The sequence below is a fragment of the Papilio polytes genome, unplaced genomic scaffold (genome assembly GCF_000836215.1).
Source record: "Papilio polytes unplaced genomic scaffold, Ppol_1.0 DF822067.1, whole genome shotgun sequence".
Classification (NCBI taxonomy): Eukaryota; Metazoa; Arthropoda; class Insecta; order Lepidoptera; family Papilionidae; genus Papilio; species Papilio polytes.
This window is the reverse complement of record NW_013527137.1, coordinates 7,520,731-7,534,815: the sequence shown is the minus strand read 5'-3', so window position 1 is coordinate 7,534,815 and position 14,085 is coordinate 7,520,731. Positions and strand designations below refer to the sequence as shown.

The 14,085-nt window shown below is 36.5% G+C and overlaps 1 protein-coding gene across 2 annotated transcripts in view; it reads left to right on the top strand.

The window, feature by feature from the left end:
• LOC106107263 (serine/threonine-protein kinase par-1-like) overlaps positions 1–14,085 on the top strand; it is a 38,291-nt gene that overhangs the window by 13,806 nt on the left and 10,400 nt on the right. For both annotated transcript variants that reach the window (XM_013288043.1, XM_013288042.1), the window contains exons 2-9: positions 8,449–8,565; positions 9,097–9,160; positions 10,103–10,257; positions 10,922–11,053; positions 11,972–12,095; positions 12,801–12,923; positions 13,103–13,230; positions 13,953–14,052. In XM_013288043.1, the coding sequence (XP_013143497.1) occupies positions 8,449–8,565; positions 9,097–9,160; positions 10,103–10,257; positions 10,922–11,053; positions 11,972–12,095; positions 12,801–12,923; positions 13,103–13,230; positions 13,953–14,052 (943 nt within the window). The remainder of the gene's footprint in view (positions 1–8,448; positions 8,566–9,096; positions 9,161–10,102; positions 10,258–10,921; positions 11,054–11,971; positions 12,096–12,800; positions 12,924–13,102; positions 13,231–13,952; positions 14,053–14,085) is intronic.

The window sequence follows — 14,085 nt, the reverse complement described above, 5'->3', positions numbered from 1 at the left end:
GGAATTATTTCGTTACTTTTTAGTGTACTGTTTTTTTGAGAATATTTTGTTTTTGGTGTATTTTGTTTTGTTTTTAGTGCATTTTGTTTTTCATCATAATAACGACGGATAAATCTTACTAATATTATAAACTAGCAGATCGCGTGCGGCTTCATCTGCATGAAATTATAAAGACTTTATCTTATTGTTTACGTTTGTCAAAATATCAATTGCAAATGTCAAAAAGATATGACAAACCATTGCAATCTTACTTTTTTTGATGTTGGCAGCTTGTAGCTTATGGTCCCTTTACCACATTACGTTTTATCTAATTTATTTACCCCTAAGTTTAATAGCGTGTAAATATATAGCACAGAGTGAAACTAACCCAGAGTCGCAGAGATTTCGAATTTCCATATCTACGTCCATTATTCATAACCCTTGGTCCTTTTTAAATGTGGGTTTCGATTGCTTGTTAATTGTTGTGACTTGTATTCTTGTCTGGTTTGTCAAATGAAATTGTGTGTCGTGAAACTTGTGTAGTATTCTTGTATAACCAATTTGACGATATTTCGTAGCCGTATATAACTTGTTCGAGATCCTTATCTTTATTATAATTTTAATGTAAGAAATGTATTTTCGATGTGTGTTGTCCCATTTAGCATGTTGGTCGCCTTGTCATGTTTCGCTGGGCTATTTTTAGATTTTATTTTCGTATATACCATAAAAGGATTATTTATTTTGCAGTTCACTTAATGGATTTAAATAAAAAAAATTTACGTGGTTCCGTAATTGTTATTTTTAAACGAAAATTCCTTATTTTCGATGTCTACTAAGTTTAGTTAATACTAACTCTAAATAGATACGATAGAAAGCAATTTAAACTCTAACTGGGGTCTACTACGAAAATTAGCGAGAAGGTATTCGTAACGGTATCGACATAGTATAAGATTTATCGATAGGTGCGTTGTACAAAATACAAAATTTAACTGTGATATATTTCGTGGTAAACCCCTTAAGTATAAGGTCAGTAGATCACACACGTTAGGTTTTTCATGACGGTATAGTCCTCACAGGCAAAACCTATAGACAAACCCTAAAGTGTGTATTTATGAGTACTTAGCACGGTTATGCCTGCAAGGTTAAAAGTTATGTAAAATCTTACGTATGGGCTCTATCTATACTATATCTTTACAATATAGTAATATTGTGAAGAGGAAACATTTGTGGTTTTGTATGTATTGGATTCGGTTTAACTTTCTGTATTACAAATCTACTTTATCCCTTAATAATATTAGTATATATAACATAGGCTACTAGATTTTACCATAAGTCGTCTAATTTTCTGAAATCTCAGTATAAGAATTGTATTCGCTTTGAACCCAAAAAAAAAATCGCTAACGCATTTTAAATGATAATTACACATACCTCATACAAGGTTTACAGGTCAAGTTGCCTTGTAATTTGAAAGTCTATTTTTAACTTAATTTCCCAATGTTTAAAAATAACCCTGTCGTTTACGTTTTTAAAAGTTATTTTGTCATTTAAGTTATTTATTCTTCATTTACGGTATTTTTCAAAATTGTTTACAGCAATTTTGTTTAAAGATATTTCCTCGCTACAAATCATCTTTCTGTCTTCTATTCAGGTAGTACGCACATGTTTTCGACCAGTCAATCTATCTTCCGTCATCTCAGTCACTTAACTTAACCAAGTAACCTTTCAGGCAATCCAAGCTTAAGCATCATCAGCTCACTGTACGTCTCCACTGAGAGCCATCAACGCAAGAACTTCGGGTAAATTATTCGAAAAGCACATTGGTATATGGCGGGATACGAACTGAGAACCTGTAGATTACAAGTCAAGCGCTTAAACCCCTGAGCCACCGACGCTCCTATTTAAGCATACCTTCCTCTCTTAAGAATATCTATACAAAAATGGATCAGCAAAGAAACAAAACAACACGCTACACTCCAGGTTCCCGAAAATCTTACTTCTTACTAATATTATAAATGCCAAAGTTTAAATGGATGGATGTTTGTTAGAGTTCGTAGCCTAAACGGCGGAACGCATCGTGATAAAATTTGGCATAGATGTAGAGGTTAGTCTGGAAGAACTCATAGGCTTTTTTATTTTTAATTCCACGCAGACGTAGTCGCGGGTAAAAGCTAGTATATGGGGGACGAGTGGGCGGCTTGACACCACAATGCTAGTGATCTCTTTTTGAACACACATTTATGACATTATATGACAAAATGCATATTATTATGTTTTTTTTATAGTGGATAGTAGTGGAAGCCCACAGTATAGTTACCACACAGTGTTATAGTACATCCAATTTGACAAAACGTCTTTTCACGACACTGAAGCCGTAAAGTGGACCAAGCCGATTGGATGAACTAGGTCACAGACGAGCCAAGCTCTTCTGTAATATGATCGAATATGAAACTACAGTTTTTACTAACATAGTTCGTAAGAGGAAAGCGTAATCGTGGTGAGAATACGTAAGACTTATGATTTGGAATATTATGAACAGTAGCTATATATGCGTAAATTACCTTTGACAACAATGGATTGAGGTCGATTATGAACTTGGATTTTTAGGTCAAAAAGGAGACTGAAAATACACGTATTGTTTTATACTGTATTTTACTAAATGCATTACACACGAGATACGTGATAATCCTTAGAGAACGCGCACACCTTTGATTATACTATCGAAACTGTTTAGTCTCGCTTTGATTCCTATGAGTGATAGGACAACAATTGATAGTTAACGGCGGATCCAGGGGGGGGCTATGACCCCAATGACCCCCCCCCCTGAACTGATTGGTCAAGAACTTGACAAAATATATTGTTACGTGTAAATGTACTGTAAATATTCTTTGATAATTAGCTTTTTAATTTATGACATGTTATATAATTTTGATACTCTTTGGATATAAAAACTGTAAGCGGTTACCATGGGAACGTGTTGTTAAGTCGGGGGATGAATAAAAAGATAACTAACCTGAAATAAATCGTTTTAATTCTCAACAATGTTTAATTTTGTCAAGCTCTTGACTTGATCACGAATATGTGACCCTCTGGCGCCAAAGCTGCCCGCCCTTGTTGATAGTTTACTCAAAGGTGTGCGCCAGCTCTTAGAGTGTTATAAAGTGTTACCTCATCCAGGAAGAACGTAGGCGTCCCTCTATCTTATACAATGAATCACTTCACTTACCTATTGAATACGCTTTAACTCTTGTTAGATGGACATATACATAACAGAATGGTTGATGATAATTGTCAATTTCGAGTCGCATATTGAAATGTGTAATGAAGACTTATGAAAGAGGAAATATATTTTTTGTATGTATTCGATTCACGTATAAACTACTGGGCTTATTTTAAAAATTCCTTCACAGTTAGAAAGGTAATTTATCTCTGAGTAACATCTTACTAATATTATATCTTACTTCTTACTAATATTATAAATGCGAAAGTTTAGATGGATGGATGGATGGATGGATGGATGGATGGATGAATGTTTGTTAGCGTTTGTAGCTTAAACGGCTGAACGGATCTCCATGAAATTTGGCACAGGTTTCGAGCATAGTCGGGAAGAACACATAGGCTACTTTTTATCCCGGGAATAATTACGGTTCCCGTGGGATTCATTAATTTAGTTTTTTAATGTTTACTCGATCATTCTGGAACGGTTCAACATATCTTATTGAAATTTGGCACAGATATAAAACAAAGTCTGGAGTACACATGGGATAAGCTTCATCCCCGAGATATGTCCGGTTCCCGGGGGATACGTAGTTTTTTGTAATTTATAAAGTTCGTATGTTTTCTAATACTACGCGGGCGAAGTCGCGGGCAACAGCTCGTAGGTCATATTTTTTGATTTCATGCAAACGAAGTCACGAGAAAAAGCTAGTATTATTTAACTACATCACATTACTGAGCTAAAAAGTGTTCACTTTTATTTCAACTTAATCCGTGTTAAATTTAGTAAAGATATTAAATAAAGCGATAGAGCCTTTCTGTAATTTATTTTGTGTAATAACTTTGAAAGAAATAACTTCAGCACAAAGCTATCGCTATGTAAATACACGGGTTCGAGTTTCGAGATCAAGGACAAACTCGAGATGGTTTTGTGAAGCGTTATCGGCCACGCGCCATCCGCACCAAGGCCGGCGTTCGATTCCCGACAGAGATACGAAAAATACTAAATAATGTGCCAACTATTTTTTTAAATACACACGCTTGAGGAAAATGTGTTGGCAAAGCGTGGATTTTCATTACGCAAAGTCCTGGTGTACTGTTTTCATTTCTTTTAAAAAGAATCCTCATGAATTCCCGCTTCATTCTCGATATAAACTTTAATTTTCCTATTCCTCTATTTTCTTAGGAAACTTATGGTTTTATTTGCTGTGATTCAGAACAAATGCAAAGATCTCTGTCAATCCTTTTGAACAATAGATTAGATTTAACATCAAAACAATATCCTTATTCGATGTCTCGAGCGTCCGTCTGTCGGAGGCCTTATCGTGAGGCCGTGGGCCAAGGTCGGGCCCCAGTGCGCCACGCGCGACCCTTATACCAGGGACATGCGGCCCTGGATGAATACAAGGCCTTTAATTAATTCAACAGTATTGTGTTAAAGTACCTTTTAGGATATTTTTTTAAAGATATAGGTAATTTTTAGGTTGAGAACGTCGGTGGCGGTTTAAGCACTTGACTTGCAATCTACAGGTCTTGGGTTCGTATCACGCCATGTGCCAATGTGATTTTCGAATTTTCATATATACATAATTTACCCAACGTCTTTACGGTGAAGGAAAACGTGATGCAACCTTCACATATCGTCGAAGAAATTCAAAAATATGTGTGAAGTCAACCAACCCGCATTGGGCCAGCGTGGTTGACTATAGCCTTGTCACCTTTATTAGGGTAGGCTCCGAACCCCTCGGTGGGGATGTATAGTGAGCTGGTGATGATGAGGTATTTTTTTAAAGGATGGTATTGAACTGTAGTTGAAAGATATTTAACAAGATTGGTCATTGTAATGCTGATAATTTATTTCTACATCTAAACTAATGTTATGAAGAGGAAACATTTGTGTTTTTGTATGTATTAAAATAACTCTAACACTACTATATCGAGTAACTTATAACACTCAGACGAAGTCGCGTGAAACATCCAGTACAATAAATCTACTCGAAAGGTGACTTGTTTTAATTACATAGAAGAAAAGAATAAATCTTTAACTGGAATTTAAATCGTTACAGCCTTAGAAATAAAAGCGGTATAAGTTAAACTTAGGAATAAACTGAGCATAAGCAAATATTAGTACAAATTTCGTTTTTACTCAGTTTATTCCTAACTTTAACTTTATACAGTGTTTATTTCTGAGGTTTCTAAATTATATTTTCCTGAATTAACTTAATTGTGAGTCAGTTTCTTATCTTAATATACCGGATTCAGGGTCAAACAGCTAACATCCGACGTAATGTACACAAAATCATTTTGTTATGCAAATAGATTTTCTCAATAGTAATGTTTGAAGCTGTATGGAATACACTGGGAACAGAGGTATAACTGAGATGCTTATCTCTACTTTTGTTATCGAAAACAACAATAATTTTGTAATGGAAGTTTTTTTTTTATAACATAACGTGGCAAACGAGCACGCGGCCACCTGAATCCGCCAAAATGGCGAGGCGACCGCTGCCCATAGACATACGCAATTGCAGATGCGTCGCCTACCCTTATTCGACGGAGGAGGAGACGCACATAAAGAGGATATTTCCCCTTCCTATGCATCTCCTCTACTGTCAAATCCACTTGCTCTTCCCATCCTCTCCTTATAAGAAAAGGGTTGTAAAGAGAAAGGGACTAAAATTAGGCCTCCGGCACCACACTCATCAGACGAAACACGGAATTGCTTCCGTTTCACGCCTGTCTTCTGTGTGGTCGTGGTATTACACCGGGCGTGCCGGCCTATTCGTGCTAAGATGTTAAAGCGGGCACTACCACTCTAAAGTACAGCGGAGACTCGCCTTTACGAAAACATTGTAGAGAAAAGTATCCTACGCTAGTTTCCACGTAGTTTACATGACCGATTTGAGAGTTTGCCAATTTTTTCTAAGAATTCACAACTCTTTTATGGTGGTGATCCATTACACAGGGCGCGACCCTAGTTTGGACACCAGTCCCCCCGCCAAAGGGGAAAATTAATAAAGTTATTTTATTTTATTTTATTTTTTATTTATTTTTAGGACAACGAAACTAACTATTTGAATGTCCTAATATGGTAAAGAGGTAATTTTAGTGCAAAAAGTGAATTAACAAGAAAAGGAAATAGGTTAAAACCTGAAAAAAAGTTTCGGGGAAATTACAAATGTGAAATAGAACGTGTGAAAACATGAACAAAAGCAAAATGTTAAGATAAAATAAATATGCACGAGGACGAGAGGGTATTTATTATTTGTTTGAATTTACAAAAGTAAAATGCATTGTTTTCTATTCTTTGAGCTTTGAGTTTTCTGAAGACTTCTAATGCATAGGGCTGCCAATTTTCTAAAAACTTAGCTCCAAACTAGCGGCATAAATTACAATTTAAAACAACGTCAGTCAACTACAGTATTTTAGTTGTTACATTGATGTTTGAAGATGTATACCGTAGGTCGAATATACACTGAATAAACCCGATTGGTGGCAGCCCTGATATACGAGCAGAGTCGCGCGGGGTCAAGGTCGCCGTGACCTCGCGCGACCCCGCGACGACCCCGTATCACTTATCAACACTGGAAGCTGCATACAAGAGCCACTCAAAGTTCTGCGTTGGAACTTTGAAATCTCTAAGCAGCCCCTAATCGTTGATCGATAGTTAAGACGTCTAATGCTACCACATTCAAGTTAATGTAACTTGCAGGACAAGTCTGTATTTTTTTTTATTCTAGTGCTCCTCCGACATAGATAGGTCAAAGTCCTTGTTTGCTTTTAGGATTTTCTTCTTGATCCAAATGTGTTTTTTTTGTTTGTTTTGAATTTTACTGTCTTTAATTTCTTCATTGTTATATTATTTTACACTTCTTTGGATCCTTCATAATTGTGCCTGTTAAGAAACATAAGAAAATTCATAAGAATGAAAGGACAAGTCGGTATTAAAATTTGAAACAATTTTTACACGTAATGTTCGCGTAAATCATATTTTTTTATCTTACTTTTTTGTTAATATAAATGTTTATGTGAATGTACGTGTGTTACTACAATCTCCATAATGGCTTACTTATGATCTTGATGAACTTTAACAAGGATGTTGAATATAGTCTGGAAGAACATATACGCTACTTATTTTTTTAATAATGCGCGAACGGAGACGCGGGCAAAAGCTAATTAGAAATAAATGTAGCTATTTTGATAATTTCTTCTAGTAATTGATTTTTATTTGTGTTTTGATAAGTTACTTGTTTAGATTCAGGCGGGAAATCCTTATCGTTGTTTTCTAAACACAAGACCACAGACCTTTCACTATTTTTTCACAAGGAAATGACATTTCGTTCACGGTTCAAAACGTTTTCGCATGAATCATTCTTATCCTAATGCTGGTTACTCGTAAATTGCTTGTTTGTCGACTTATTAATTCATTTGGGGGCCTCAGATCAATTGCCATGCTTCCACCACGTGACAACACGCGTCTCAATTGTACAAACTAATTGCTTCTTTGTACGAGCTAGGAGTCGATTGCTATAGAGTCAACCCGAATTAAGTATACACTGTTTGAAATTAATATTAAAATATTTTAAACTAGCCCGCGGCTACGTCCTCGTGGAATTAAACAATACAAAAGTGAGTAGCCTATGTGTTCTTCCAGACTATCCTCTACATCTATACCAAATTTCATCGAAATCCGCTCAGACGTTTAGGCTACAAACTCTAACAAACATCCATCCATCTAAACCTTTGCATTTATAATATTAGTAAGATAATAGTGCAATGAGCTTACAGATTGACAAAATCTACAAGTACACGTAACTTAGTTATAATTTTACTGATATTATAAATGCGAAAGTTTAGATGGATGGGTTATTGTTAGAGTTTGTAGCTTAAACTGCAGAAAGGGTCTCGATGAAATATGCATATTGAGGTCCGTTCACCAAATATTTTAGATGTAGAACATAGTCAAGTCATAGGCTACTTACTTTTGTTGACCGACTTCCCAAAAGAAGGAGGTACTCAATTCGTCTGTATGTTTTTTTTATAACTTCGCCGTTAGTGGACTGATTTTCATAATTCTTTTTTTTACCGGAAAGGTAGTGCTTACAGGTGGGTCCCACTTTTTTGTTGGATTTTTTAAGGCTACGACGTAGTTAAATAGTTTAGCTCAAAATCGCGCGATGAAATTTGGGGTCTTTTTTTACCGACATTCCTAAATAGGAGAATTTTTAACAATTTTGTTTATTGTTTTGATTTCAGGTTGCCATAAAAATAATAGACAAAGCTCGATTAGATGAAGATAATTTGAAAAAGACATTTCGTGAGATCGCTATCATGAAGAGGATGAGGCACCCGCATATTGTTAAATTATATCAGGTAATGTCCATGTTTTTTTATTTCTTTTTTAGACGTAATAGATGATTTTTAATGAATAGTTTAAGGACAATTCGATAAGTCTATCGTACTTAAGAGCGGGCGCACACTGAGGACACTGACTAAACTGACAACTGTTGTGCGATTGTCGATTGTTTCGCAGCCAATTCTACTGTTTAGTTGCACAACTAAAAATCGAGTAATGTCCGCACCTTTATATAAGGTCATAGGATTCAAAGCGAAACTAAACAGTTGTGCTATAGTACAACAAAGGTGCGCGTGCTCTAATATTTGGTCGTAAAGTCAATTTTATATGATAGATTTTAATTATTATTAAAGTTAATTACGTTCTTCATGCAATATCCAGTTGAGTATTATGCAAATGACAATTATAGGATAAAACTATACGTGGGAGCCCGTAAACCCATTGGAAGTTTGCGAAAATTTAAACACATTGTATCTACATATTTCAAATCATATATCAGATAGTAATATGGTTTTTTATAGATTTAAAGATAATCACTCTGTTTCCAGGTTATGGAGAGCGCACACACAATATACCTAGTCACAGAATACGCCTCTAACGGGGAAATATTTGGTAAGAGAAAAATATTTGTCTTGGATTCATTTAAAAAATTACTTTGCTCTTATGAGGAAAATTATATGCTTTGCTCTTATAAGAAAACGATTTTTTCTCACGCGGCTCATCCGCATGAAATGATTGCAAATGCCAAAATTCAAATGCACAAAAGACAACGAAGGCTTTGACGTTAAAAAAATTACCGTTACCATGGCAATGTTGCTTCCTCTTTATGGTCAGTTTGTAGTTTATGGTCCTTTTCCCACGTGGGTTTTTCGAATTTATTTGCCCCATAAGTTTAATAGTTTGAAAACAGCCTAAAGCGTGTTGTAAGTATAGGGTTTTTTATGAAATAAAATGATTATTAAAAAATGTAGAAAAATATTAGAGGAAGTTTGAGTGTAGCCCCAGTAGTAAAGAAGGTAAGGAGTAAAAGGTTAGCATGGTATGGGCATGTTATGAGGAGGGATGAATGGCATGTTAGTAGCGTAGTACCTAAAAAGAGATGGATGGATTGCGTGTAAGGTGACATGAACAAGAAGGGAGTGATGACTGAGATGACGTATGAAAGAGTTATGTGGAGGACAAAAACCTGTTGCACCGACATTACTTTGTTTTATATCTGTGGCAAATTTCAATAAGATATGTTGAACCGTTGCAGTATGATCGAGTAAACATTAAAAAACTAAATTAATGAATCCCACGGGAACCGTAACTATTCCAGGGATAAAAAATAGCGTATGTGTTCTTCCCGACTATGCTCTAAACCTGTGCCAAATTTCATGGAGATCCGTTCAGCCGTTTAGGCTACAAACGCTAACAAACATCTATCCATCCATCCATCTAAACTTTCGCATTTATAATATTAGTTATAATATTACAGATATAAATTTAAATGTCATTTTAGTATACAGCTGATAGTCGCATTGTACGTGTTAACGTTATGACGTCACATTCCAGATCACTTGGTGTCAAAAGGCCGCATGCCGGAGTCGGAGGCTGCTCGTATCTTCGCACAGATGGTGGCAGCAGTTGGTTACTGCCATTCTCGCGGAGTTGTACACAGGGACCTTAAGGCGGAGAATCTACTCCTGGATAGAGATATGAATATAAAGGTTTAGTATATTGTTATATGCTTCTTCTATACTAGTCAATACTAATGTTCTAAAAAGAATAGATTTGTATTTTTTATGTATTGAATTAACTCAAAAACTACTGGGACGAACTCAAAAATTCTTGCGCTATCAAAAAGTTATGTTTTCTTTACTGATATAAAAAGAAAAGCTTTGTATTTTTGTATTTATTGAAATAACTCAAAAACTACTGGAACAAATTCAAAAATTCTTGCACTATTAAAATCTATGTTATCTATACTAATATTATAAAGAGAAAAGCATTGTATTTTTGTATTTATTGAAATAACTCAAAAACTACTGGGACAAATTCAAAAATTCTTGTTCCATTAAAAACTATGTTATCACTGAGTGTCATAGGCTATGCTTTTACTTTTTGCACAACCTGTGTTTATATAAACACTAGCAGTTGTTGAGACTACGCCCGCGTGTAATTAAAAAAAAATTAGCCTATGGTACTCACTGATAAAGTAGCTTTTCAATGGTAAAATAATTTTTAGAATCGACCCAGTAGTTTTTGAGTTATTTCAATACATACAAATCTTTCTCTTTATAATATTAAGTATTTCTTATTCGCACTGTAAATAAGATACTGGTGTTTTAAACCTGGTTCCGCATTCAACGTGTTAATGTTAGTGTTATACAGTTGGCAGATTTCGGGTTCAGTAATGAATACAGTGCGGGTGCGACGTTGGCCACGTGGTGTGGAAGCCCGCCGTACGCCGCGCCGGAACTCTTCGAAGGCAGACACTATAATGGACCTAAAGTGGATATTTGGGTATGTATGTACATTATGTAATTTTATATTGATTTAATACGTAACTATTGTGACTTGAACTGTCTAGTGAAAAATCTCATTGCTGATGTTTCCGTTTAATTTTAAATTTTAGTCCATTTCCCTTTCCACCCTTTTCTTAAGAGGAAAGGATGGAAAGGAAAAGTGGATTTGATGGTGGGAGAGACGCATAGGAAGGGGAAATATCCTCTTTATGTGCGTCTCCTCCTCCGTCAATGAAGGGCAGGCAACGCATCTGCAATTGCGGATGTTTATGGGCAGCGGTCGCTTTCCATTTCGGTGGATTTAGGTGGCCGCTTGCTCGTTTGCCACCTTATAATATAAAAAAAAATTATTGTTACCTAGTGATTCATTGACCTAAGTTTCAACGGAGTAAAACTGTATACGTAGTTCTGTAACGTATTCCATGAAGTGCTCGAACTGAAAAGACTTACGAATTCTTAAATATTGTTAATAGTAGTAATCATTTTTTTATTTATTTTATAATTGTGATAGATTTTTGGATGGATGTTAGTTACGTATATCAAAAACGGCTTAACGGATCTTTATGAAATTTTACACAAATGTAGTATTTTACACAAGTGTAGTGAGTTACTACGTTTTTTGAATACAGTGCGGAATGTTTTTTGAACAAAGTTGCATGCATAAGCAAGTTATTTTACTCCCTTTTCCTTCCCACCCTTTCTCAAATAAGAAAAGGATGGAAAGGGAATGTGAATTTGACGGTGCAGGAGACGCATAGGAAGGGGAAATATCCTCTTTATATGCGTCTCTCATCCGTTATTGCTGATGTCTATGGGCAGCGGACTCTTCGTCATTTCGGCGGATTCAGGTGGCCGTTCATTTGCCACCATATTATATAAAATAGTTGTTATTTAAAGTATATAATTGTATATACAGTCGTTAGGCGTGGTGTTATACGTGATGGTGTGCGGTGCGTTGCCCTTCGACGGCAGCACGCTCAGCGACTTGAGGAACGTCGTGCTCAGCGGGAAGTTCCGGATACCATACTTTATGTCACAAGGTAAGTCACAACTTGGTTACTGACAATCGGAGTTAAGGCCTCCCTTAGTAACCAATTAACTAATACAATATCACGACCACACAGAAAACAGGCGTGAACAGCAATTCCGCGTTTTGTCTGATGAGTGTGGTGCTGGAGGCCTAATTTAGTTCCTTTCCCTTTTCACCCTTTTCTTAAGAAGAAAGGATGGGAAGGAAAAGTGGAGTTGACGGTGGAGGAGACGCATAGGAAGGGGAAATGTCCTCTCTATGTGCGTCTCCTCCGTCAATGAAGGGTAGGCAACGCACCTGCAATTGCGGATTTTTATGTGCAGCGGTCGCTTTCCATTTCGGTGTATACAGGTGGCCGCTTGCTCGTTTGCCACATTATATTATAAAAAAAAATAGTACTCTAGGCTTGGTTCAGTAAGTTTGAAATGGGTTTCCATTATTGCCTGATAGGAAAGGAAGCGACTATTTTAGTGGACAATGGTGCCTATACTAAGCATTGTGGTGCAATCCTTAAAATCTTTCCATAAATTAATATAAATCATAGTTAAATAGTTTGCTTATTTGAGAGAAAAATAATTATAGTATCCAGAATTTTCTGAATATACAGTTTGTGAAGTAACAGGGAGTCAGCTTTTTTAGCTTGCCTGCTTTGGAGACAAATCAATTGTTATATTTTGTTCCTATAGTTGGACTGAAATCTTGTATTTGTTTTCAGAATGCGAGCACCTGATTCGTCACATGCTGGTGGTGGAGCCGGAGAAGCGGCTGTCGTTGCGCGGCGTGGCGCGCCACCGCTGGCTGGCCGCGCACCAGCCGGGACCTGGACCTGGTCTGCCAGGTATCTCCCACCCCACCCCACTATACACCACAAATAAACATATAGAGACAATTAAATTTAATCAATAGATGGAAATGCCTGGTACCCCCTCCCCTTCCTTACTACTAAACAAATTATGACAGTTCATTCCAGCTACATTTCACTGGCTTGTCCCCCAATCAATGTGACCTGTTTAACAGACGCGTCGGAGGGCGCGTGCACGTGTCACTGCGAGGGGGAGGAGGTGGCAGCGGAGGGCGCGCATCACCACAAGGTGTTAGCTCACATGCAGGCGCTGCCGGGACTCACAGCGGACCTCGTGCTGCAGGTGAGACTACAAACACGCACAAAACACAACTTTTGACTAATGACGTCATATCCCGTTTATATGTTACATTTTCATATTAACAAAGACATTTTACACTACAAACTTACTTTACAAATTTTCACTAGTACTTTCTCTAAAAGGTATATGTAAACAATAATCTGCTGACGTCAGACAACAAAAATAAGATTTTTTATAACTACTGTCCTTAAATCATATTTCAACTTGGTCACCATCGCCAGAGAAGGATATTTTCAACTTTGTGACAAGATCTCATTCCTGTTCTAGTAATACTTCCATGATTACATAAGTTGCGTGGAAAATAATAAAAAAACGAATTGAATACCGCTTTCTTTTGGGAAGTCAGTCAATAAAAGTGTAAACGAGATGGAGGGAAAGTTAAAAGACAAAAGTCAAAGTAATCGGCGTTTTACATAACAAGGAAATAACTTGTGCGGGTTTTAGTGCATTTTTTTAAAGTTTTACTTGTAAATCTATATAAATCAATAAATTTTGACGTAGTGAAAATTTGGATGGATGGATGGATGTTTGTTAGAGTTTGGCTGAACGGATCTGGATGAAATTTGGCAAAGATGTAGAGGATAGTCTGGAAGAACACATAGGCTACTTTCTTTTGCTTTTATTAATACCACGCAGACGGAGTCTCGGGCGAAAGCTAGTTAGTAAATAAACGTATAGTAGATAATTTTGATGTTTGTTTCCAGTCGGTGCAGGAGGAGCGCTTCGACCACATCTCAGCGATATACAATCTGTTGTTGGACAAGCTGCGCCGCCGCACCGCGCACAGGAACACCATGCATAGAGGTTACCTCATACTATTATAAATACCAAAGTATG